Consider the following 27298-nt stretch of genomic DNA (forward strand, 5'->3'; position numbering starts at 1 on the left):
ATGCAGTTTTACAGATGTACAGTTTATTTACAGCTTAACAAATGTACAAATATATACAGCTTTACAGCTGTACAGTTGATATACAGCTTTGAAGCTGTACAGTTTATATAAAGCTTTGAATATGTACATGTACATTTGATATGCATCTTTAGAACTGTACATCAAGATTACTTGTGTGAAGTAGCTGTGTATGGCTGAACCTAAACATCAAAATGGATGAAAAATTTGAAATATATTGAAAATTGTATATTCTTTATTAATAATCTGGTGTCAGATAATAATACATTATTCTCATATAAAGAATTTGAAAAAAAGTATAATGTCAATACTAATTTTTTATGCTATTTTAAGTACTATTCCAAATTGATGGGGAAAGTATGATAGAAGTTCTAAACTGGATATTATTGAAAATAAATTAATAGATAAAGTTAAAAAAAATAAATCTTATTAATTTTTTCTTAAATCTATTTTTGGAATATAATAAAGTGTTTTCTTTATCTTCCCCTTAATAATTGGGAAACATATTTAAAAATGCAGATCCAAGATTGGAATGCTATGTATTCCATGTCTTTCATTATAACCAGAAATTCTTTTTTTATCGAATTTTTGATTTAAGAATGTTCATAGGATTCTACCATGTAAATAATTTTTATTGAAATGTAAATTAAAAGAAGCTGAACTATATAAATTTTGTTCAGAAATTAGAGAAAATAATTGTCACATATTTTGGGAATACAATGTTACACAAAACTAAAATAACTAAAATGGCATGTCCCAACATTCATACTCTATAGTATTGTAAAAAACAGGTAGAAATAAATGGGTTTTTTTACTTAATTTTTTACTTTAATTATTCAAAAGTATGTTTAGAGCCAACAGATTTTAATAAACATATTTTGACAAAGGATTTTTTTATTTTAGAAGGTGTATCTCTGAAATTCATGACCATTTAATTTTGCTAATAAATAGTTTTATAAAATCAATGTGTGCCAGAGATATAAACATTAGGGTCTTACAAACGAAGTGATGCTTTTATAACGGCAGTTAAATTGTTGGGGGGAAAATTGAGCCGTCAAATGGACCAGTCTGAGAGTGATATCGTATGTCCTCTACGAAACGGGTCAAATCTCCTTCAGTATCTTGTTTTAAAATTATGAAAACAATATCAGTGTACAGCTTTAATAGTACGTGTTTTGATCAATAGAATCATTCTTGTTACTATTGCAATATATGGATTGTGAAAAATAATAAAACATGTGAATATGTCTTCTACGAAACGGTCACCTGCGAAACAAGTATGGGAGAAAAACGTTTCGTAGTTGACACTATTACTACCATGTAGTAGTTTTTTAACTCTTTTTTGCAACTATATTCCTGCAAAACAAATAACAAGGGTTAGTTAAATGTAATTTTCAGTATGTTTTTATCAACATAAAATAGGGTTGATGTCAACTACAAAACTGTTTTGTCAACTACGAAACTCATCAACATGTCCACTTCGTAACATGAGTTGTACTTTAATATGTAAAGTACTGTCTAATCTTTATCGATAAAAACTGGTTCTCCAATTCAGAACTAAATGAGATCTTTCTAGTATATAAAGTAAAACAAACTTGAATGTCTATAATAGACATTAAAATGCAATAAGATGTGCGTTTAGGAGCAGTTTCGTAGTGGACAAATATCCCCTACGAAACAGTACATACATTATGAAAATAATATCATTTTAAAGAGTATTCAAGATTGCATTTTTATTTACAAACAGGTCTATAATAGATCTAGAGGTATTCAAAATAACTCTTGAAATAAAATTTTAGACAAGTTGATTTTCCACTTTTTTTTAGGTCTGAAATTCACACTTTTATTGAAAAATGCCCACTGTATCCTACAACAAAAAAGATTATGAAAAAGTAAATAAGCTATCATTTATAACTCTTACGTAATTATTTCTGTAAGTGATCAGAGTTTTTATTTTTATTGTCCACTGCAATGTCGTTATCATCGTCAATGTAATATCATAAACGGTAACATTTTTTCTGCACCAGATGCGCATTTCGACAATCAATGTCTTTTCAGTGATGTTAGAGGCCAAAATATTTGAAAATCCAAAGAATGAAGAGCTATAAACCAAAAAGGACAAACAAGTATAGCCAAAGTCGGACAAAGAATCAGAGCTCTGCATGAAAGAGATAATTTCCTAAATTTTAAATAGCTTCACAGTTTTGATACAGCAATTTTTTATAACACAAAATCCGTATTTTCACCGCATTCAAAATGGATGTTTTATCTGCTTATACTTCTACAATACAATCATAGCCATTATCATGTAACACCTCTATGTCTTCAATGGGACGATTTTGTTCACACGATTGGCTTGACTGGCCAGCAGGTGGCATTCTACACTTTTCAATTTTTTTCTTAAAGCAAAAGTAGACCACGCCGATACAAACGATCAAAGCTGAAGCTACCACTATGTACCAAGTAATGAATGTTGGACCTTTGTTAGGATTATCTGAAAAAAGAAAAGGAAAACTATAATAAGGGATTGTGAGCACAGATGAGTCAATATGTGTAATTGATTTCACATAGCCAGCAATGGTAACATGTTCTTCTGTGGCTCAGCTCATATCGTAAACTTAGATATGTATGATCGCTCGTTTCGTGGCTGACACATTTTCACATATAAGGTTAAATATTCGGGGTTCGAAGTGAGATTTATTTCCCCGTTAATTAGCACACCCCGAAAATCCTATCGTAATGCAGCTCTTGGAGGTACAAAATTCCTTTTTTTCACACTAAAATGTTCTTTGAAGATTTAGTACTTTGTATACATCAAATAACCCCATAGGTTGTACACATACATTTATTCTATGGTCCTATAATTTCCATATCAACACAAATGGTTAATTTAAGTCACTCGTTAAAAAATAGAAAATGTCCACTTTATAGAGATTTTTTGTTTTAAGCAAAACTTTTGAGTTCTTCCCTTTGAGGCGCATTAGGGATATTGACCCAGATAAACCGCACGCAGTATAACTCTAGGACGGGACATTTTTAAAATCACACTTGATTAAAGTATGTGGTTTATCTATTTTTTATAGACACGTGCCTGTGATAGCATTGTCTTATAAAAGACATCGGCCTAATGTAATAGACGTTGCTCTGTAGTTTAATAAATTTATTGCATCACGATTTGGGAAACACTTATGTGGATTACAAGAGCATTGCAAGAAAAAAGTGAAATGACTTTTATACTGAACTCCGAGGAAAATTCAAAAAGGAAAGTCTCTAATCAAATGGCAAAATCAAAAGATCAAACACATCAAGCGAATGGATAACAAATGTCATATTTTTGACTTAATACAGGCGTTCATTATGTCAATGATGCGTGAACAAAACAAACAGATAGAATAGTTATAAATGGCAAAAATATTGATACAGTAGTCAAAATTGTGTTATAATCTTTATCACTATAAAACAAACACGTATCTATGACGAGTTTAATTATTAACAAAGAAACACAAAAAGGCATATATCAAATTTAACAGCCTCATTTAGTACTTTTTATACGCCCTTTTACGGGACGTATTAATGTATACCGCCGTTCGTATGTCCGTTTGTCCATCCGTGTGTCCGTCGTCAACATGTCGGACATTAACTCAAGAAAGCTTTGACCAGTTTGTTTAAACTTTGCTGAATTGTTTCTATTTATTGACGTTTATAACGTTTCCGAGTTATGGTGTTGTATTCATTAAAAGGGAGGGATTTCCCATTTTTCGGACCATAACTCAAAAAAACTTTGAGCAGTTTTCATACAATTTTACTCAATATTTTGATTGTATTGACATGACTTCCCTTTCGATTTTTATAAATTTTAGTTTGTACATTTCCAAGCTATGGGGTTCTATTCATTACAAAAAGGTGGTTCTGACTTTTCGGACAACAACTCAAAAACGCTTTGAACAGTTTTCATAAAACTTTGCTGAATTTTTTATATCTATTGACGTGACTTCCTTTTGCTTTTTATAAATGTCAGATTTTACGTAACCGATTTATGGGGTTGTATTCATTAAATAAGGGGGGATTTCTCAGTTTTCTGTTAATAACTCAACACTGATTTGAGCAGTATTTGTTTTCATAAATTTCTGTTATGTGTGGAACTTAATTCGTTGAAAATAGCTGGAACTTTAGTCGTTTAAAATCATTGGAACTTTATTTGTTGAAAATCTTCGGTCCTTTATACGGTAATAAATCATTGATACGGTCAATTTGTTACGATGAGGAATCTGGATAATATCATTGTTATCAGCATAAATTGGTTTGTGGTTCTGTTATATTCAGACAATAACTTGTGTCTAAGTGTAATGACTTTGTTTAAAAATTGTAACACATTTTACAAAAGCAAACTTCTACAAAAAAAGGATGAGGCTAAAAAAATGATTCACTCAAAATTTGTAAAAAATATGTTTCCCTCAAGATTTAAGAGGTCACAATTTATTTTGTTATTTTTTTGTTTATAGTCTGACAACAGATTTACTCAGTATTGCATAACAGCATAGTGTATTTCAATACAGCAAGAAATCTTTAATTGAATATACATTCAATTCATACAACCAATTTCAAGTTCTTTAACTACATTTATTCAGAAACCTTTAATATGTGAAATATTTAAGTACAATTCAAATGCAGAACTGTACCAGGCTTGAATATTGTGTTGATTTTTGATTACTTATAATATAAGAATTTCTTTGACTGCATCCTTCATTGATTTGTAAGATCTATAACGATAGATATTTTAGCTGAACTGTATAAATTCCATCTTTATGCCTTATATATTATGTACCGTATAGTGCAAGGCAGTTTTGTGCCACGATATCTCAGTAGCATGAGTTCGAATCCAGGCCAGGGAAGAACAACAATATTTGCTGTATTAAATTGACAGATATTATATTATTTAGCTGTTATTTAGAGGAAATATACGGTTTAAAAAAAATAGCTCCCCCTTCTCAACATTAAACAAACATTCATATTGGAACATACTGTGTCTTTATAAGAAATCCGACAACCGGACAAGCTTAACATACAAAAATATATATTGTGTATTTAGAAACCTCCTTTGTTGGGGACCATCATAGAGGGGGATGCCGGGGGTTGGTACACCTCTTTTTACGACCAATGCTTTAGAATTTGGACATATGGCTGGAACTTTCCTTATTTTATCCTGGGTTAGCTCCTCTGGAACCGCTCCTGTGTGCCATTAATATTACTTTTATGATTAAGACTTAGTCCAAATGAAATCTATATGTTTTAATGTATATTTCAAATAAATATATGTTCTTTAAGACATTACCATATTGGATTAACATTTTAGTTTCGAGCATAGGAGTATTAAAACGATTTGTTTCTATTCAAAATAGTAGCTAATTATAGTTAGTGAACACTATAAGTAATGTCTTATGTTCATGCTATTAAACATTTTTTTAATGAATGACAATGGACTGTTATTTCGGGATGTAGATGCAGGGGTTTCCAGACACCCCGCTCGTCATACCCTCTGGTATGAATTCATTGTTATTCGTAAAAAAACATTTAATTTACACTTGTTTCAGATATTGTTAGTTATCAAAAGTACCAGGATTATGATTTAGTACGCAAGACGCGCGTTTCGTCAACATAAGACTCATCAGTGACGCTCATATGAAAATAGTTATACAAGTATCATTTTGAAGAGCATAGTATAGAAAATATGAAGTATAACAACAGAAATTGAGTGAAAAGAATATCTGTTCACTGGGTTTGTCATTATGAGTAACGCGACGGGTGCCAAATGTGGAGCAGGATATGCTTACCCTTTCGTAGAACCTGAGATTTCCACGGTTTTTTCGGTTTAGTTTGAGTTGCCCATTCTTAGGTTTTCTACGTTGTGTTTTGTGCACTGTTGTTTTTGTTTTTGTATGTTTGTTTTACATGATTTACCATGACCTTGTCAGTTTGATTTTGACTGTTGAATTTGAATATACCCGTGATTTTTTTCGTTTCTCGCTTACAAAATATTAGATATTGAATACATTTTAACTTTTTCATACCGATGTCTTATTCTGGTTTTGAAACATGAATAATTACATGCGATTCTTTTAATTTGTTTTCCATCCGTTACATGCATTTCTACGTGTCTTGATTTGTGAAATGTAACTTCTTAATGTGTAAAAGGCAACTTCTTAATTTCTGAACGTATTTTCTACGTTCGTCACATGACATTCTCTATTTCCTAATTTGTGAAATATAATTTCTTTGTTTGAGTCACCTTTTGGCAAAATGTATCAGTTCCGTTTCTCAAGAAAAACTTCAAGTTGCAAATCATCTGTCATCAAGGTACACATCATGAAGTTTTACAAATCAAGAATAAAATAGTTCTATTTTAGGTTCTTTGATATAATATACAAAATACAAGTTAAACTTTATTGATTGGTATTCTGATGCAATTCAATTTCAGCTCACCTGGCCCGATAGGCCAAGTGAGCTTTTCCCATAACTTTGCGTCCGTCGTCGTTTACTTTTACAAAAATCTTCTCCTTTGAAACTACTAGGCCAAATTAAACCAAACTTGGCCATAATCATTATTGGGGTATCTAGCTTAAAAAATGTGTCCGGTGACCGGGCCAACCAACCAAGATGGCCGCCATGGCTAAAAATAGAACATAGGGGTAAAATGCAGTTTTTGGCTTATAACTCAAAAACCAAAGCATTTAGAGCAAAAAAAAGTGTGTTAAATTGCTTATTAGGTCAAGATCTATCTGCCCTGAAATTTTCAGATGAATCGGACAACCCGTTGTTGGGTTGCTGCCCCTGAATTGGTAATTTTAAGGAAATTTTGCTTTTGTTTTGGTTATTATCTTGAATATTGTTATGGATAGAGATAAACTGTAAACAGCAATAATGTTCAGCAAAGTTAGATTTACAAATAAGTCAACATGACCGAAATGGTCAATTGACCCCCTAAGGAGTAATTGTCCTTTATAGTCAATTTTTAACAATTTTCATTGAAACTACTGGGCCAAGTCCATTATAGATAGAGATAATTGTAAGCAGCAAGAATGTTCAGAAAAGTAAGATGTACAAACACATTACCATCACCAAAACACAATTTTGTCATGAATCCATCTACTTTCTTTGTTTAATATTCACATAGACCAAGGTGAGCGACACAGGCTCTTTAGAGTCTCTAGTTTAAAATCAGAAATACCAAATATTAATCAATCGTCTTTAGCAGTAAGTGAATATACGGAATTGTTTATTTTAAATACATATTGAATAATCATAATCATAAGCTAAAAATCACAGTTCCATTACAATCGATTTCTGTAAAGATAGTCCTCTTGCACCAATCCCTTTATTGTCAGGGTGGGTAGAGCAGTTGTGTTATATGGAAGATATTTTTTGGTAGGTGGAGTATCACTCGAGTAAGACCCTTTTGGGTCGTGTCATGTCATAATTTGTTGACAAAGAGCTGGAACGCTCCGTTCTAGATTCATATACTACAGGACCAGACAAATAATAAACTTTAGATATTACTGAATTAAAAGAAAAATGGATCAGACTATTACCAATACTTACTTGTACTTTATTGTATTTTGTAATTTATAAAATAACATAACAAAATTCATTTCATATAGATAATAAAATATAAGTTACGAACTGGTAGAAATACGAGTTGGTAGATATTGGCTACGAGTTGGTTAAGGTACGAGTGGATCCACAGCTACCTTGTGTTTTGAATATAACGGAACTATTTCATTCTTAATTTGTAAAACTTCTTGATTTGTTTATTGTCTTGATTTGTAACTTGTCGATTTGTATCTTATAGTTATTTCGTAAGAAACGGAACTTCTCATTGGCTGGCAACGATAACAATTAAACTGACATTCAATTTCTGCCAAATAATGACAATCTAGAAAATCACACTTCACAAATTAAGACACGTAGAATTTTATGTAAGGAACGAAGAAATACAAAAACAAATTAAGGAATTGCATTTACACATTAAAATTAGAAGTTGCATTTTAGATGTACAATGTAAACATTTAATTCTCTAGTTTATGTGCTATTTTCACATTACTGTCATTTCTTGATCGGTGTGAGAAAAATATTTCTCCTCACTGGTGAAAAACTTGTTCTCGTCAAATGATTGGTTGAAATTTAATTTTGGTTAAATTTTCTTGACTTCTTCTGAAATGTCCTTTTGTGACGTAAAAATAGGATACCATGCTTGATGGCATATGAAGTACCCAACTTTATGCAAATCTATCAATATTTAAGGATAAATATCATTAGAGAAACAGATTCCCTTTCTATAACTCGTGAATTACGGTGTTTCTCTACTATCAATAGTTAAATTTAGAGTATCTAATAAACTTGGCAAGCCTCGCGCTTTAAATATGAAAGTTTAGTTTTTGGTGCAATCTATATGTAACGGATGGAAATGAAGAAACTGTATTTTACAAACTAATAAATTCCATTTTACAAATTAAGATCTTGCATTTTACAAATCTAGAAATGTAAAATTATGGCGGATATTGCCTTCCATACTATAGATCTTGCTCGTTTTCTGTATAACGTAATGTCGGAAATGTTGTCCAGTTTCTTCAAGTTAAAGTTCATTTTGCTTTGCACGTAGTTCGAGTCGAAAATTTTATTTTCCTACCGATGTTGCTTAGATTCTATTGACTTTTAGGTTATAGAATTGGTAATGCCTTGCAGAAAGAAGGATACACAAGTGAAACCGCGAGCTACTGCTCACTGATGATACCCCCGCCGCAAGTGTATAATTTTAAAAGTGAAAAATATGCAAGTGATGGGTTAACAGGAAGTTGTTGAGCGATGAATCTGAAAACTGATCACACGGTATTGCTGACTTGAATAAATCCTGAAACCAAATTTCAGAAATACTTGTATTATAGTTCCTTAGAAAAATGTGACAAAAATTTCAACATGGCTTTCATGTGTAAAATCATACAAGTGGTCGGTAAACAGGAAGTTGTCGAGTGATGAATCTGAAAACGCATCACACGGTATTGCAGACTTATATAAACCCTGAAACCAAATTTCAGAAATCCTGGTATTGTAGTTCCTGAGAAAAATGTGACGAAAATTTTCCACTTGGCTATCAAATGTAAAATCATACAAGTGGTCAGTAAACAGGAAGTTTTCGAGTGATGAATCTGAAAACGCATCACACGGTATTGCAGACTTATATAAACCCTGAAACCAAATTTCAGAAATACTTGTATTATAGTTCCTCAGAAAAATGTGACGAAAATTTTCAACTTGGCTATTATGTGTAAAATCATACAAGTGGTCGGTTAACAGGAAGTTGTCGAGTGATGAATCTGAAAACGTATCACGCAGTATAGCAGACTTATAAAAAACCTTGAAACCAAATTTCTGAAATCCTTGTATTGTAGTTCCTGAGAAAAATGTGACGAAAAATATTCATGGGACGGACCGACTGACGGACTGATGGACTGATGGACGGACTAACGGACAGACAGAGGTAAAACAGTATACCTCCTTTTTCAAAGCGGGGGTATAAAAGAGGGACGAAAGATACCAAAAGGACAGTCAAACTCATAAATCTAAAACAAACTGACAACGCCATGGCTAAAAATGAAAAAGACAAACAGAAAAACAATAGTACACATGACACAACATAGAAAACTAAAGAACAAACAACACGAACCCCACCAAAAACTAGGGGTGATCTCAGGTGCTCCGGAAGGGTAAGCAGATCCTGCTCCACATGTGGCACCCGTCGTGTTGCCTATGTGATTACAAATCCGGTAAATAGTCTAATTCGGTAGGTCACATTCATGAAAGGGAAGAGGATTGTAGTTACGACGTAAGGAACATATCCGATATCATTTCTGAAACGGTTATTCCATAACGGTCAACCAACTCGTGATGGCGTCCGTAAAATTTACGAAGGGATGATTTCAACTTCACCATTTGGAACTCTTGGTTTAATAGCTTCCTTGTGAGCAGTAACCCTCTATCAAAAAAATCATGATAGGAAATGCAAGCATGGGAATATCGTATTAATTGGGAGATATATACCCCGTATGCAGGTGCTGCTGGAATGTTGCTACTTAGAAATGGAAAGTTATAATTATACAAAGATATAATTGTGGATATTCAAGAGCCGATCTTTTTTTCGGAAAAATCACATCAAAACTGACGTTATTTTTATAGTGTGAAGCATTTCGTAAACCTTTTTAGTAAGTGTATACTTGTGGTACATATATCTTAGTGTTGTTATATAATAGTCTGTTTCTGTGTGTGTTACATTTAACGTTGTGTTTCCGTTGTGTCGTTTGTTTTCTCTTATTTTTGAGTGTGAATTGACATTACTATAAAACGTGTCACGGTACTTATCTACTCAAATTCATGTATTTGGTTTTGATGTTATATTTGTTATTCTCATAGGATTTTGTCTAATGCTTAGTCCGTTTCTGTGTGTGTTACATTTTAATGTTGTATCGTTGTTCTCTTATATTTAATGCGTTGCCCTTAGTTTTAGTTTGTTACCCCGATTTTGTTTTTTTGCCCATGGATTTATGAGTTTTGAACAGTGGTATACCACTGTTGCCTTTATTTACGTGTTTACATTTCAAATACCGATTGGAAAGTTCAACTAAAGTTTGATAATATTTCATCGCAACTGTCAAACTATGTTTGAAACAATTATGCTAGCGTAAACAAAGGAAAATATTATAGTATTGATAGCAATTTTAGAATCACAAAACCAGTTACTTTTGTACTACACTTACACGACACAAATTACATTAATTAAACCTGTATTGCTCCATATCATGAAACATACCTGTTAAAACTTGCTTTGTTGTCTGGTCTATTTCCCCTGTAAAAGATGTATGATTAAGTAAGTTTCCTCTTTCTTTTAAACGTTTTAAAACCAACTTAATTCAATTTAAAACTTTTCCTTTCTTTCATGTAGACGCAATATGAAAAATATAATCCCAAATGGTACTTCAAATGTGTTTGTTCATTGATATTGTTAATGACATTACATTAATTATGTTGGAAATGTCGTTTATGTTATAACTCGTGTTATTTAGATATGTTTGAATTGTTTCCACAACACTGTGCTCCATTCTCGTTAATGTTTATTCGTATAAGACGGATCACTGGAATTTGCTCAAGCCACACTTAGTCTAGCTGATTAGTAATTGTTTGACATTTTGGAAGACCCGATTTCACAGCGGCATTTTGGTATTGTTTATGTTAAAATGATTTTATAAATATATACAGTTATTGAATATGCATAAATAAAATAAAAAAACCACCAAAGGACCAAAAAATAAATAAACATTAGCATATGATCTTTAACATACATAAGTTTCTCTATTTGTATATATCTTCATGCCTTATATATCATGTACTGTAGTACGCCGCTAGATTAAAACTGACGTGGAAAGGTAACACATGCCCACCGAAAGCTCTTTTTTTGAGAGCCCAGGTGGTCGTGTGGTCTAGCGGGACGGCTGCAGTGCAGGCGATTTGGTGTCACGATATCACAGTAGCATGGGTTCGAATCCCGGCGAGGGAAGAACCAAAAATTTGCGAAAGCAAATTTACAGATCTAACATTGTTGGGTTGATGTTTAGACGAGTTGTATATATATATATATATGTATTGCCTTTTATGACCATTGGTATGGTAACGTAATTTGTCTATTGTCATCTTGCTTTTGTGATTCTGTCTGTCTATTACATTTGTGTCGTCTAACTTTCCGAAAAAGTTTTAGGAATATGTGATGTAGAATATAAGCCAACATAGGTTTTGTATTATTACTTTTTTTCAAAAGCATACTTTAAAAGCATACTACTAAAGAAACGTGGTGAAATTTGTTAGCCGTCATGATGCAAAAACGACGAGTCAAGAATTTAACTTTATATTATATAAAACCAATATAGATTAATGGTGTTGATTAAAAATACACCATTCCAAACTCTTTGGTTTTCCACATAAATAGTTACCGTCGCCTCGGAGATCTTTCTAACTCTTTCTATTAAGATAGCAGACGTTGTAGAAAAATATCTACGGAAGAATATAAGAAGAACAAAAAAAGAAGTCTCAGACGAAAAAAGCAATTTTACATGTATGCTTACATATTCTAAGGAATGTTTCTATGACTGAATTTTTAAAGGAGGTGTTAAGTATTCATAATTATTTTTTTTTTTTGTATTCACCCAAGTCTAACTATAATATATAGAATAGCTGTGATTTCATGTTAAACTAATCATATTGTCAAAATAATACAGATATTCCTTTAGACTCTTAGCAAAGTCCGGTCATACTTTTAATATTTGCTTAGAGATTTATTGACTATTTATCTTAATTGACTGCTTATACTATTTATATATATGAGAGAAAGAGAAATAAAAGAAAATACTTTAGTCATTTTAAAAGATTATTCTCAACTGTATTATTTATACAAGAATTGTAAAACAAGTATGGAAATACATATACTATGATAATAAAACAAAGAGATATGTATATGTCAACATATGAACGGTCTCTCGCAAAAGATTATGTCAGTCCAGTATGTCAAGTTTTGAAGGATAATTAAGTACGATAAAGGCCTTATTAGTCACCTACCATTAAATAGCATAGTAAATGGAGATATGTACAAGTGAAAAAAAATAAAACAAAAAAACACCAAAAAAAACAGTACAGTATAAAGCTTTACGCTTAATATTGTTTTTTTGGTAAAATTTGTTGATTATTTATGTTGATGGCCTCATAGTGAAATAAATTTACATTTGAGAACTAATCATCTTCTGTATTCTCAAAAAGGTCTATAATTATTAAAAAAAAAATGAGGGCGAAACTTCTATGCTTTTATTTCAGGCGCTTACAATAGGTATACTATAACAAATTACCCTTAAGATGTTTGCCCTAAAAAAATATGTGAAAGAAGTCCAATAAAACAAAATAATCTGAAAAAAGAAACATTTAATTGTAAGAATACTCATTGTTCAAATATAGAATGGGGCATTACGTATTGCAGTCCAACTACAATAAATAAACAAGATCTTCATCGACAACAAAAATAAACATATATGTATGTAAATTACGTTTTACGGATCATTTTGAGAAAAAACAATGTAATATCTTATATGATTACATTTTACTAAGTTCCACTATCTACACTTTTCAATGCCTATAAGGAACGAACACTTTCAGGTGAAAGTGGTCATATTTTTCTAACACAAATTAATACACAAACACCCAAAGAAATTGTAAACGGACAACTCCAATATTTGTTTGAAAATATAATTGATAAAAAGATACGCAGATGATTCAGCCATTTCCTTTACCTTTTCAGTGTTATTATATATGTATTCCAAAAAAAGAAATGAGTATATCTAAAATACTGTATTTTATTAATGAAGCGCGCGTCTGGCGTAAATATAAATTTTCAATCCTGATATGGTCCGAGACCACAATTATTTTGTAGTGCATTTCTTTTAGAACATAAATGAAAATAAAAAAAAAATCCCACCTGCGCTTTCTCATAGAAACTTTTACAGTGTGTTGTACTACTTTTGGGACAAATTATATCAAAATTATAGAAAACTTCATCGGCTCTAACTCAAAATATGGAAAATTTTATGTTTAAGGCGTCTTGAAATCTTTTGACAGCTTCCGAAGTGCTGATTTTAAACCGTTTTCAGCCGGACCAAATCACTACTTTCCTTTAAAATTCGGGACCCAAATTTTTGTACAGTGTAATTTCACCCCCGTAATTGCAATTTGAGGCATTAAACATGGAGAAATAAATTTGGAAGGGGTATAAAAATTAATGGCAAGTAACCCACTGTCAACACTAGGGACTATATTTGTGAACAACGAAAATCAATGGTGGTCTCGGACCATATATATGATAATATTATTTATAAGCTTTTTTGTAATCCACTACAATTATACATAAGGCTATTCTGAACGAATCAAACTACAACGTGAAAACATGTTCCACTTTCATCAGCTATAAGACGACTGAATAGTTAGAAAAGCTTTTGCTTGTATTAGAAATAATTAACAGGTTACAATGTACTTATTAAGATTACATGGGTGCAGCCATTCGTGAAGGGAACATGACATAGAGATGCAAAAGCTGGCTTCCTGTGATTGGTTATTCACCAAGAAAAGATATGGGACCATATATATATTTTAGTGCGGTAAAATCACAAAGAGATATCGCGCTCAAATAAGACAGTATCAATTTTTCCATTCAATATCTTATTAAAAATGGCATTAAATGAGATAATTTCTAACAATAACACGGCCGGCAATGGACAAACATTTAACTCTATATATCTAACAACCAGTAAAACCTGTTGCCTGTTGTATTATCTGTACGTTCCGCTTCTATTAGGAGCACCACCAAACGATGGATTTGCAATTTGCTATATACACAGGTCATAAATGACTTTGTCGTTATACAGAGATAGACACAACTGAAATTCAATCATTGCAACAACAAAAAATTTAAACAAGTAGTTTCCGGTTGTAGTAAGGAAACCCGGACGGATTCAAAAAAAGATTTTGACATCAGACAAAACTGTGCACTTTATAATCAGCAGGAGTTTATCAAATGACAATACAAATACTATAAATTCAGGGCCCGTGTGCATAAAGCTACAGTAACTTAAGTTAATATTTTCCTTAGTTAACACTTAACTTAGGGAAACTCCGCCTTATTTTCCTTAGTGGTAAGCATAAAAAATCTTAAACTTAGTATTTCCTTAGTAAAATCTTAGTTTTTTTAAAGTCACGCCAACAAACTTAAGCAGTATGCATAAAACCCCTTATACTAACAAACGACTATACTTAGGTCTAAGGTACCTTAAAACAGTTAAAAAACTAGTCAAAAGTATGCGTTTTATGTTGAACATCACTAAATTAGTAACCATGTAATTGATTGATTATTATATCCGTAATGTTTTGTTTGTTTACTGCAAAATATTAACGATCATTGTAATTTTCAAAAAATCATGTGCATGTAAAATCAGATTCTTTGATTTTGCACCAATTCGAATTTCAGTTGAAGCACTCGTGTCCAATTGCTTTGAATGATTTCAAGGAGATGTGAAGTATACAGAACTAATTTGGACAACAACCGAATTAAACAATAAACAAAAGGTGACACTTTACCCCTAAAGTTCATTTTACGGTTTTCGTCAATGGACATGTCATTACAACCTTAAGTACGATTCGTTACCCAACATGGTATAGAAAATAAATAAGAAGATATGCAGTTTAAACAATAGTTTAGTGTAAACATATTTGTTTATAGTGGATTGGGAAACAAGTTCTTCCAACTTAGATTAATCCCTTTCCACTTTGCGTAAACAATAGCAAACGATACAGCATCAAGTGGGACTATAAGTCCAATAAAACCAAATCATCTGAAAATAACTAATTTTATTGTAAGGATACTTATTATTCAAATATAGAAAGACAGGCATAGGGCATTCCACATTGTAGTCCAACTACAATCATCATCGATGACTAAAATGACCAATAATAAACCTTTCCATTTGAAGGATCATTTTTAAAAGATGTGAGACACCTTGAAAATATATTGATTGTGTTCTTATATACCTAGATTTTATACTACGTTTCACTACATACACTTTTCGATGCCTATTTTGAATAAAAATATATTCAGATGGAAGCGGCCATTCTATTTTTACACAAATAGACAGGCAAAAAACACAGAAACGGTTAACGAACAACGATAACTGATTGAAAACAAAGTGTCAAAAAGATTCAAATAAAGGCAACAGTAGTATACCGCTGTTCAAAACTCATAAATCTATGGACAAAAAACACAGATGATTAAGACATGTTTCCCCTTTTTCTAGTGTTAATACGTCCCCCCCCCTTTCCCAAAAGAAACGAAATTTGCAAATTTTAAAAAGTGTACAATGTATAAGCCTTTATAATTACTTTTTTTAGTCCATTATAAATTATATGTATAAAGGCTATTCTGGACGAATTAAACTACAGAGAGAAAACATTTTCCACTTTTATCAGCTATGAGATGGTTAGTTTAATGGTAGAGCTATTAATTGTATGCCTTACCACTTATACGACCCGAACAGCCAAGAAAGCAACATAACATACACTCCCTTTTTAAAATGACTGGATCCGCCCCTGGGTGCCATCATTAGTCTTAAACAACTCAAACATTAATATTTCTTTTATGATTAAGACTTAGTCCAAATGAAAACTATGCGGTTTTTTTAATTTATAATTTAAATGAAATTTCTTAAAGACATTGCCATATGGGATTAAAATTTTAGCTTCAAGCAAAGGAATATCTAAATAGTGTTTTTTTTTTAAATCAAAATAGATGCTAAATATTTTTTTCGCTATTGGAATTTCCTGATTTTTTTTTTTAAAGTCTTGGAATAGTTTGTAGTGAACACTATAAGTAAACTTTTATGTCAATGCTATTAAAAAGAATGTACACGTAAAAGCAGGGGTTTGCAGCAACCCTGCTTTTCACACCCTGTGGTCAAAATTCGTTGTTATTCGTATCAATAGATCTATTCAATTTACATTTGTCACAGGCTTAGATCATACCTGGTAAAAGAAAAGTGGTGGGATGTAAGAAATAGAAACTGGGGTGCAAAGATTGATGGATAGCCAACTTGGTCACAATTCTTCTAAATTCGTAAATTTGTATATTGTAACATTGTAAATTTAAAAAATGTTTAATTCGTAAATTATAAACTTGTAAATTTGTAACTGTGTAATTTGTGCATTTGTAGTATGTATATTTGTAATTCTGGTATTTTGGTATATTTCGGGAGGTTACCAGTTTCGAAGTATAAATAACATGGATAAAGATAGGTTAATTGTTTTACAAGTGTATTCAATAATATTGAGGTATACAAACCGTTAACGCTCAGTGTCAGGGTTAGTTTTAATATGTCTGACAAAAACGAAAAACTCAATGATCCACTAATCATGAAGGATAATACAAGAACAAGACTGTTTCTTTCTCTTTTGTAGCTCAATCCAAAACGGTTGAAAAGATAATACACTAAGTAATAAAAAAGACGCAAACGATACCAAAATGTCATTCAAGCTCATAAGTCGAAAATAAAGTGAAGACGCCGTAACTGAAGAAAAGACAAACCGACAAACAACAGTCACAAAACACAACATGAAAAACCAAAGACTGAGCAACACGAACTACATTAAAAACCAGAGGTTATCTCATGTGTTCCGGGAGGGCATAAATAAACATATCCTGCTCCACAGGTTGATAATAACTGTTTTGTCATCATTTATGTATGTGATATAAGCATTGTACATGCCACAAAACTAAAAATCACTAAACCATAATGATTTACCACGTTTAAATATTAGATAAAAGGGATTGAAACTTTTTATCTATGTTGAGGTAAAAGGTAAAGATAAATTTCTTGTCCTCCTGTTTTATCAAGTTTTATTTATCTTCTGGAAAAACCTTTCTAATGGGGGAAGGTTGATTACTCAAAAACATGTTAAACTCGGCACATTTTCATCATGGGTCTTCTAATCCGGTAGTTTAATGCTTGTCGTCTGTTTGAGGTTACTATACAGGATTGCTTTTGCTCATTGGTAATTTGCCCTTAATTATTTAACGATCTCGTCCGTTGGTCTCAGTTCGATAGCGGTATATGGTGGATTCCTATCTTAGTTCTTTATCTATGCAAATATCTTGAAATACCTTTGAAATTTGGAAGATGGTCGGTACTAATATTGCCAGCCCATGCTAATTGGTCTGTACATCCTTTGATATGATCACATCTAAAGACAAGAGTTCATATTACTATCGTGATTCTTCAATTTGTTAGTTTTGTTATATATAAAATATTATTTGTTGATGTCTTGCACTTAAATCTATTTGTCTAGAATATTTTAAATAAACCTGCAGATGCGGCTATATTATTTAGCTTAATCCAAAACATTACTTTTATGGTAAACATTGAAACCAGTAAATAAACTACATAGTCAGTAGTGGTCTTTATCAATATCTGAGTATAGTTTTGTCTTTCTTGAATTTGACTTTAAGTTAGATTAACATACATATTGTATACCCGCTGATGCATTTGCTAATTCGCTTCGTTAACATGCAATTTTAATACTTGTAAATCATTTGAAATTGATAATCTATGTTTTCGTCAACTTCAAACAATATATATAGTGCAGCATATTTAGTACTGTTCAGACACTCTACGTGACAATTTAGATCCGTCCCTTCTAGTTCAAGAGTGTGTGGTAATTTACTATGTTAGACAAAAGACGTAGCGCTTACTAGTTTTGTTTTGTTGGGTTATAAATATTTGTTTGCCTTTTGGGTTTTTTTTTTTTATGTTTTGTTTTGCACAGTTATGATTCAGATGTAAACACATTTAATAGTAATCGATTGAAATATAATTTACTGTACAGACGGTTTTCTTTTGTTGATGGTTGTATATATCTTTTTGAATTTGTTTTGTTTTAGGCTTATATCTCATTTATGTATTCTCTGGATCTAGTTTTGTTCATGCAAAATATATTTCAAACATTTGGTACCTTTGATTTGCGCGACATTTGCATTTAACGCTGCACTTTCGTCCATAAAAGTCTTGTGGACATTCAACACAGGGCTTTCCATCGAAGGACTTGTACCCAATTTGACATTCTGTTTAAAACAAATTGGAGGTACAGAAAATAATTTTATCTGCATCCTAATAGTATTATAATACTAATAATAATAATGAAAATTTATAGAGCGCCCTATATAAAACAAATAAAAATTACCCTAAGGCGCTGTACATTCATTATGGTAAATAAAACAAATCAAAGACAAAAAACATAAAACATACACTGTGTCAGATTCAAATACTTAAATAAAATATAAAACGAAAATGCTTACCATAAAATTAAAAGTTCTCATGTGGTGAACAACGACGACAAGAAGCGTCAATACAAAAATACAATGTAAAACAAAAAAACCAAAAAAAAACAAATAGCAATCTAAGTTAAAAGCATGCAAAACAAGTAAAAAACACCAAAAAGGTATTCAAAAAGTGGCATTAAAAGTTTATACAAAACAAGTAAAAAAAAAGTACGAAAAAGAGAATGTTCATCTTAGTCTTGTTAATATCGTTCAGCAGAATATTTCCATAATCAAGTCTGGATGTTACTATACTGTTCACAAGTGTCTTGCAAGCGGTTGTTGTTGCGAATGCGTCCAATTTTCCTATGTGAAAGTGACAAGATTTTACTATGCCAGAAACTTGCCGTTCCGTCGTAAGATGTAAGAGTAGTGAGTAGTGGTTAGCGCTCAATGGCTGCTACCATTACAGTGAATTTATTATTGCAGTTTGTGTGAATTGATAATGCAAACTAATGAAACTTTTTTCGGATTTATAATCTATTACTACCAATGAACTAAATTGTGGATTTTGTGGCTAACTATTAGATTTGGATAGTGGGGGTCTGTATATTACACACAGACGGATACGTAGAACCCAATAATGTACAGTGGACTCCAGATGCTCAGTGAGTAAAATGATTTACATGGACATTTAATCGTGTTATGCCAATACTCACTTTGGACAAAAGTGCATCGTATTCTTTTAGTGTGTCGATACTTGTTTTGTCGTCATAAACTATTCAAAATGTTCTTCTCTAAGTACCTTAAATCTGTATAATCATTTCCTAGTACCCGTTCCTTGTTAAGTTTAAATAAACAGTCTTTATGAATTTTTAAATTTTATCATAGTTAGCATGTCCTTAAACCTTATAGGCAAAGTTGACCTAAAAAAATAATTCAATGAAAACCTACGCCAGTTTTTACTGTTCTCTCTATGACATGGTCTTTTAAAGCTTTTGAATTATTCATACCTTTGGCTTTCAAACTTTTGGTCTCTCACGGACGGGAAAATTACGCAATTCGCCAAACTAAGTCAATTATGTTAAGATGACCTATACAGAGTTTAAATGTTCTATGTGTGCCTTTACTATTTCAAACCTTCTTACACCTTTTAAAAATGTTTGGCTTCCTAAACGTTTTTGTTTTAAATTCTTTTTAAAATGATCCTTACACACATCACAATTATGCTTACTGCCTCAGGCTTTTTGCAGGTGCTGGTGGCTTGTCGGTTCGCCGTGGTACAAGCCACCAAATAAAAAGTGTGTCTTTATTATTATTATTCAGATGATATTACAGAGGTTTGGCGAATTTGTGAATTCTAACAAATCTAAGCATGCAAGTACTTTTGATAACTAGAGGTTCTGAGGTGTCGCTCGTCTTGGTCTATGTGTATATTAAACAAGGGACACTATACCCCATTGTAGACAGGTAAAGAATTCGTTACAAAAATCCCTGTTTTGTTGAATTTGTATTGCTTTTCATTTATAATGTGTAGTTCCTCTCTATCTTTTTTTCTCGCTTAAAACACAAAAGAGGGTAAAAAAACTCATTTAAGGACAATCCCTCCTATGAGGAGTGACAGTTTACTAACTATATCGGCAAAAATAGATTTGCTTATTACTTTTTGTGATTCAAAGTGGCTATTAATTTATTATGATTTTTATCATTTAAGGCAAAACGCAAAATATAGGTAAAAATTGTTTACAACCGGCAATAATTCCAGTAAGGAGTCGCCAGACGATTGCCTTTATGTTGTCTTAATTGTAGATACGGTCTTGTTAATCCATTTTGCTTATTTAAGTAGCACAATACAAAGATTTTTCATCCCCATTCAGACATCTTTAAACTGATGTAATTCCTCTCATCCTTCTTTAAATTTAGTAAATGAGGTACCAAGGAAAACGCAAAGTATTGGTAACAAGAATGTATCCATGATACACTATCGCACTATCATTTTCTGTGTTCAGTGGACCGTGAAATTATAATTTGGCATCACAATTAGAAAGATCTTACCATAAGGAACATGTGTATAAGATTCAAGTGGATTGGACTTCAACTTCATCAAACACTACAATGACCAAAAAAACAACGAAAAAGAACAGACCGATAAGCATATAATGCCCCTCTACTTTCGTAGGTGGGCCATAAAATATGACATCAAAGGTGAAAATTAGTGTTAGTAGTCAACTGACAATTCTGGGTAAACGGACATAAAGTCACAGGACATATTGTCACAAATTTGAAAGGACAAAAAGTCATAAATAATGTGTTGATAATTGTTTGGAAACAACTATTGTAATCTTTTTTTTACGCTTCAGAATGTTATAAAATTTGACAAAAAGAAGATAGTGTTGTTACGAATAAATGTCGAAATCGCAATGTTCGTTGCCATGGACGAAATGTCTAAACCTTTGAAAGTCGTCATTGACCTAACAATTAACCAATGGAAAGGCCATAATATCGTCTTGTGACGCTAGATAAGCCAATCAAATTAATGCATATTTTCGTTGCTCTTGTTCGTATCACACTATGTGCAGTGTGATACGAGCAAAATCTATTCATGCATGACATAGATAGCAGGCCATAACCATAAGAGAATAGCTCATATTTCCCTGTTGAGCTAAAACAAACATTTGTTTATAAGAAAAAATACGTTGCAAAAAATACCTATACATCGTCTATCCTTTTCTTCATGGTTATCACAGCAGAAGAAGTGGACCTTTCCTGTGCTGAAAATTCAATTTCTCATATCAATAATGAATACCTCTGACAGAAATGTGGAACATTGAGGTTAAAATATATTTCAATTAGGTGTATATATTGCGGGATTGTTATCTTGGTATCAATTATATATTGTGACCCTAAATCAATCAATTGGAAATACAACTTCAAAATACTGATGGATTCAGTCGAGGATTATGTCAGGCAATGGGTTAAGCGCGAGAAAGAAGACGTAGATACTCTTTTCGAATGGATTAATGCTGGGAGGTCGTTGATACAAATCAAAATTAAGAAACGGAATCGGTCTAACCCAAATGTTGTAAAGCACTTGTCACCTTTCCCTGGCAAATATGTTGTTTTCCCCGCAGATAAACCCCCAAACAACATCGTATGTGTTTGAATTCTAATTAAAGAAACTGCTGAAAATGAATTAGGACATGGCAATTCACTTGGAAACTCAACATATACCCTCACGACACTTGCCAAAGAGGAAACCCTGGATAATCTGAGGTCTTATGTATGTTCATTTGGAATTTTAACCAAAGATGAAGAACTGGATCTTCCATGATTGTATTAGATACTTATACTGCATACGTGTCCTTACAAACAACGGTATATTGCTGGGTCTTCCAAGTGCTCCACAAGACCTCTTTCTAAACTGTTAAAATCTATTTTTATCAGCAATCACAGCCGGGCTTCAAAGTTATTGTGAAACTGCCTGTTCTAGAGGTTTGAATCAGATGTGGATACTAAAACATTCCAAAGACCTTTTAGAGTACATACAATCTAATATTCTTTCATCTTGCAATAGTAATAAAACATTTGACTTTTCTACACTTTACACAAGTATTCCCCATTCAAAACTAAAGACAAATTGAAAGAGTTGGTATTGCCTTTTTCATAAAAAAAAAAGAAAGGCCAAATGTAGATACGAGTATCTTGTCTTCGGAAGGAATAAATCATACTTTGTAAAGAATAACTCTGATTCAAACAAAAAAAACCTCTGAAACTGAAATTATTAAGATGCTTGATTTCTTGATTGACAACATATTTGTTTGAAGGACGTGTTTTTTTTTACAACAGACTGTCGGCATTCCAATGGGAACCAATTGTGCTGCTCTTCTTTCCGACTTGTTTCTTCATTATCATGAGGCTGACTTTATGCAGGAACCTCTTAGTAAGAAAGATAAGAAGTTAGAAGTATCATTTAGCTTTACTATTCGCTATATAGATGATATTCTCTCACTAAATAATTCAAAATTTGGTAATTATGTTGAACTGATCTATCCCATCGAACTAGAGATAAAGGAAACAACAGATACATTTAACTCTGCCACGTATCTTGACATCTAGAAATTGACAATAAGGGTCAGTTGAAAACAAAACTTTACGTCAAAAGATGATTTCAGCTTCCCAATTCTGAACTTTCAATTTTTATGTGGCAACATTCCAGCAGCACCTGCACACGGAGTATATATATCCTAATTGATACGATATTCCCGGGCTTGTATTTCCTATCATGATGTCCTTGATGGTTGCTGCTCACAAGGAAGCTATTAAACCAAGAGTTCCAAATAGTTAAGTTGAAATCATCCCTTCGTAAATTTTACGGACGCCATCACGAGATGGTTGAGCGGTATTGAATAACCGTTTCACAGATGATATCGGACATGTTCCTTGTGTCGTAACTATAATTCCCGTCTATTTTCACGAATGTGAATTACCGAAAGAAGACTATTTACCGGCTTTGTAACAACATGAGCACACGACGGGTGCCATATGTGGAGCAGGATCTGCTTACCCTTCCGGAGCACCTGAGATCACCTCCAGTTTTTGATGTGGTTCGTGTTGCTTAGTCTTTAGTTTCCTATGTTGTGTCTTGTATACTATCATTTGTCTGTGTGTCTTTTTCATTTTTAACCATGGCGTTTATATTCGATCTTTGAGTTAGACTGTCCTTCTGGTATCTTTCGCCCCTCTTTTATAGATCAGTTAACTTTCAGGAACCTTTTATTATATTAAAACTAATGATTTGTAAAATTAAAAAGTTTGTCTGGCCTCTGGAAACATCCATTTTTTTTAAATCATCCAGGAATCTGATGTACTGTAGTTGTCGTTTGTTTATGTAATTTATACGTGTTTCTCGATGCTCGTTTTTTATATAGACTAGACCGTTGGTTTTCCCGTTTGAATGGTTTTACACTAGTAATTTTTGGGCCCTTCATAGCTTGTTGTTCGGTGTGAGCCTAGGCTCTGTGTTGAAGGCCGTACATTGACCTATAATGGTTTACTTTTATAAATTGTTATTTGGATGTAGCGATCTCATTGGCACTCACACCACATCTTCCTATATCTATTTGGCTGGAACCTCCTCCAAATACGGTAAATTGATCAGGACAAAAATGCTTGATATCTCACTATTTCAACTTTTTTTTCATAATAAGATATAACCTTTGTCATAAAATTGTAGTTAATACTTTCCTTATTTCAATAATATTTATGTAATCGTTCAAAAAGCAAAAAAAAAAAAAACAACAACAACAACAAAAAAAACAAATTTTGATTGTATACTCTTTAGTGACTAATGCTTTCAACCATGTGTAACATTTATCATGGAATTATTGATTATAATATCTATAATTCATTTTCAAGTTTCAATAAGTAACTTCCTTTTGTTTACAAAATTATACTATGAAACCAATCAGTGGAATTTGTTTAAAAGCACGAAGCCTAGGAAAATATGAAATGTTGATGCAGATTGAAGTAGTCATTTCATAAATATTATGTAACTTCATATCCTAATTCATATAGTTTGTTTGATTATTTACACGATCTATTGATGTGATCCTAATCTAGAAGGATTATTCATCTTTAAACCGTATAAGAAATTTAAATGTCAAAATTATTTTTATCTGTTCCCTTTCTCACAGGCATCTCGACCTAAACTGCAAAGTCATTACAGAACCCAGGAACGTTTTAGAGCACGTTATTTTGGACCCAGTTCGTGGTTTACCGTATGGTTTACAACAGAGTGAGTAATTGTTATAACATAGTATTTGATGCCTTCAAAGTACGCTGTCCAACTATTGGAATGGAAGATAACTCTAGAGTACAGGAAGTTGTGATATTAGATTTGCATTCCAGAATTTATGTTGCTCTTTTGTATACCCTTCTTAAGTCAATGTATCTGAACAGTGGACAACAAATATACATTTTAAACTAAACATACTTTCCTGTACTGATGGATGAATCAGATGTATAAAAATAAGAAATAATTTTAAATACCGGTAAAAATGATTTTTTTTTTGATTTTTTTAAATTTTGTAGTCACTAAATGTCAAATGATAAAAAAATCTAAAAGTAATAGTGCCCTTAGGTTTTTTATGATAATAAAAATCAATGTCCCTTTAAAGGGAGACAACTAGGCTGGGTCAATTACGGGAAATGGCAAACAGAGTATTTTGAAAATAATTTTATAAGTGCAGAAAGAAATATCGCAAAGGTATTGATTATAAAAAGGGAGAGTCACAATCCCAAGACAAGTGAAAAATAATGAAAACTGCAAAAACATGACATGTCATATAAGAGAAAAAAAACTTACGGGAACTGTCCTCATATGCGGTAAATTAACAATATTAGAAAAATACTTGAACAATGTTGAAAGTGATTGAGAAACTAAAGCTATATTTGAATTCAAAAAAGGAGTCCCATGATTTCTGTTGGCCAATTGTTGAACGGCATTGATATGCCTATATTGTTCTAAAGTGTTTCTTGTGATAACTTCCCTTTAATTACAGTCTGTTTGTTACTTGAATGTGTTTTTTTGTTTATGAATAAATAGTACAGAGTATTTACAAATTTCGAATAAATGTACATACATATGGTTGTTGCTTAAACATTTCATTGCCAAATCCTTCCACTAAGACAAATTATAATGTGTTCGTGATTTTTTTTTTTTTTGATTTTTATTTTGGTTAGGTGGGGGTATACATTAACAAAAAAGAGCATTGCAATTTAATTTCCTTTCATGTTACGATGTTCTGACATTGTAATTGAATCGTCGCGTGTTAGAGCAGTTATGTAAACGCTGTTAGTGTTGCAATTTGTGGTTTCGAACACCGATGGGGCCAGACCAAAGACTTGCAAAGGAGGAATTGCTACTTTCGTTCTAATGACCATTCATTTATAATGAGACCAAATACTGGTAGAGTAATATGTCCGGAAGGGTAACATGTCTTCCTGTGCAACGTAACTAGCACGTTTAAATTCAAGTTCAGTGTGTCAATCTAGTACAAAGCTGGTTTCATATAAAATTACATAACATATGTGTAAGCCTTGATATGTGCCAAATGCATTACTAGAGGTTACCACCATTTTTCCCTCCATCCACCCAGCTATGGAATTAGATGCGAGTTCATGTATGTGTATATGTCGTGTACAAGTTGCGATTTTGTACAGGTTATAACATGTACAAAAACATTGTACATGTTATAACTTGTATAATGCAAAAATACAAGTTATAACATGTACAAAAGTACCTCATACATGTTATAACCTGTACAAAATATTGCTTAAAAATGGTTTTAACTTGTACAAAATTTAAGGTACTTACGAGGTACTTTTGTACATGTTATAACTTGTATTTTTGCATTATACAAGTTATAACATGTACAATATTTTTGTACAAGTTATAACCTGTACAAAATCGCAACTTGTACACGACATATATATATATATTGATTGTGTACAGCTTTATATAACAATTTACCTTAACTCTTTTTTACATGGACTGAATAAAGGAACTCCTTCGTGAATCTTTGTAACCACACCTATAATAAATATAGTTTTCACTATAAACATCTTCACTTATGCAACATATTAACAATCCTTCTCAATGTCAACATATTTAAAAGTCGTCCAGGAAATAGTTGTGAACAATTGCAGTTACAAAACTCGTATTTCCGTTTGCAAAATAAAAATATTCTTCCTCGTTCATGATTAAAAAGTAAAATCACAAAAATACTGAACTTAGAGGAAGATCAATTGGGAAAGTCCATAATCAGATGGCAAAATCAAATAACAAAACGCATCAAAAACGAATGGACAAAAACTGTCATATTCCTGACTTGGTACAGGCATTTTCAAATGTAGAAAATGGTGGATTAAACCTGGTTCTATAGCGCTAACCCTCTCACTTTAATGACAGTCTCATCAATTTCCGATATTTTTACATTGATGCGTTAAATAAACAGACACAATAAATATAATAGTCAAAATATGGGTACATCAGTCATCATCGTTTAACAATTTTAAAAGGAACAATTTAACAGAACACAAAAACATCTACTATCTACGAACACATTTATTGATTTGAGTGTCTGACGTCAGGAAATTTTATACGTCACATAAATTTGTCGTTCAATGTACGTACAAACAATTTAAAAATTTTCATGGGAATGTTAGCATACAGGGTTAAAAAATCAAAAGTATGTATAATAAATTTAAGAAATAGACCGAGATTTAAACTAGTCCAAAAGTTATATATAGAATTTATAAGAATCCAAAAATAGTTAATTCCAC

General features: G+C 32.0%; 1 protein-coding gene across 1 annotated transcript; it reads right to left on the reverse strand.

Moving 5' to 3' along the window:
* Nucleotides 1-235: 235 nt before the first annotated feature.
* Nucleotides 236-26662, reverse strand: LOC139510482 (uncharacterized). The gene is made up of 6 exons (XM_071297056.1): nucleotides 26487-26662; nucleotides 21665-21726; nucleotides 18652-18760; nucleotides 17804-17883; nucleotides 10877-10912; nucleotides 236-2512 (listed from the first exon to the last, which is right to left on the reverse strand). Exons 1-6 carry the CDS (start codon nucleotides 26576-26578, stop codon nucleotides 2292-2294), a joined length of 600 nt encoding a protein of 199 aa, XP_071153157.1. The 5' UTR covers nucleotides 26579-26662; the 3' UTR covers nucleotides 236-2291.
* Nucleotides 26663-27298: the final 636 nt, after the last annotated feature.

The sequence above is a fragment of the Mytilus edulis genome, chromosome 2 (assembly GCF_963676685.1).
Source record: "Mytilus edulis chromosome 2, xbMytEdul2.2, whole genome shotgun sequence".
Taxonomy (NCBI): Eukaryota; Metazoa; Mollusca; class Bivalvia; order Mytilida; family Mytilidae; genus Mytilus; species Mytilus edulis.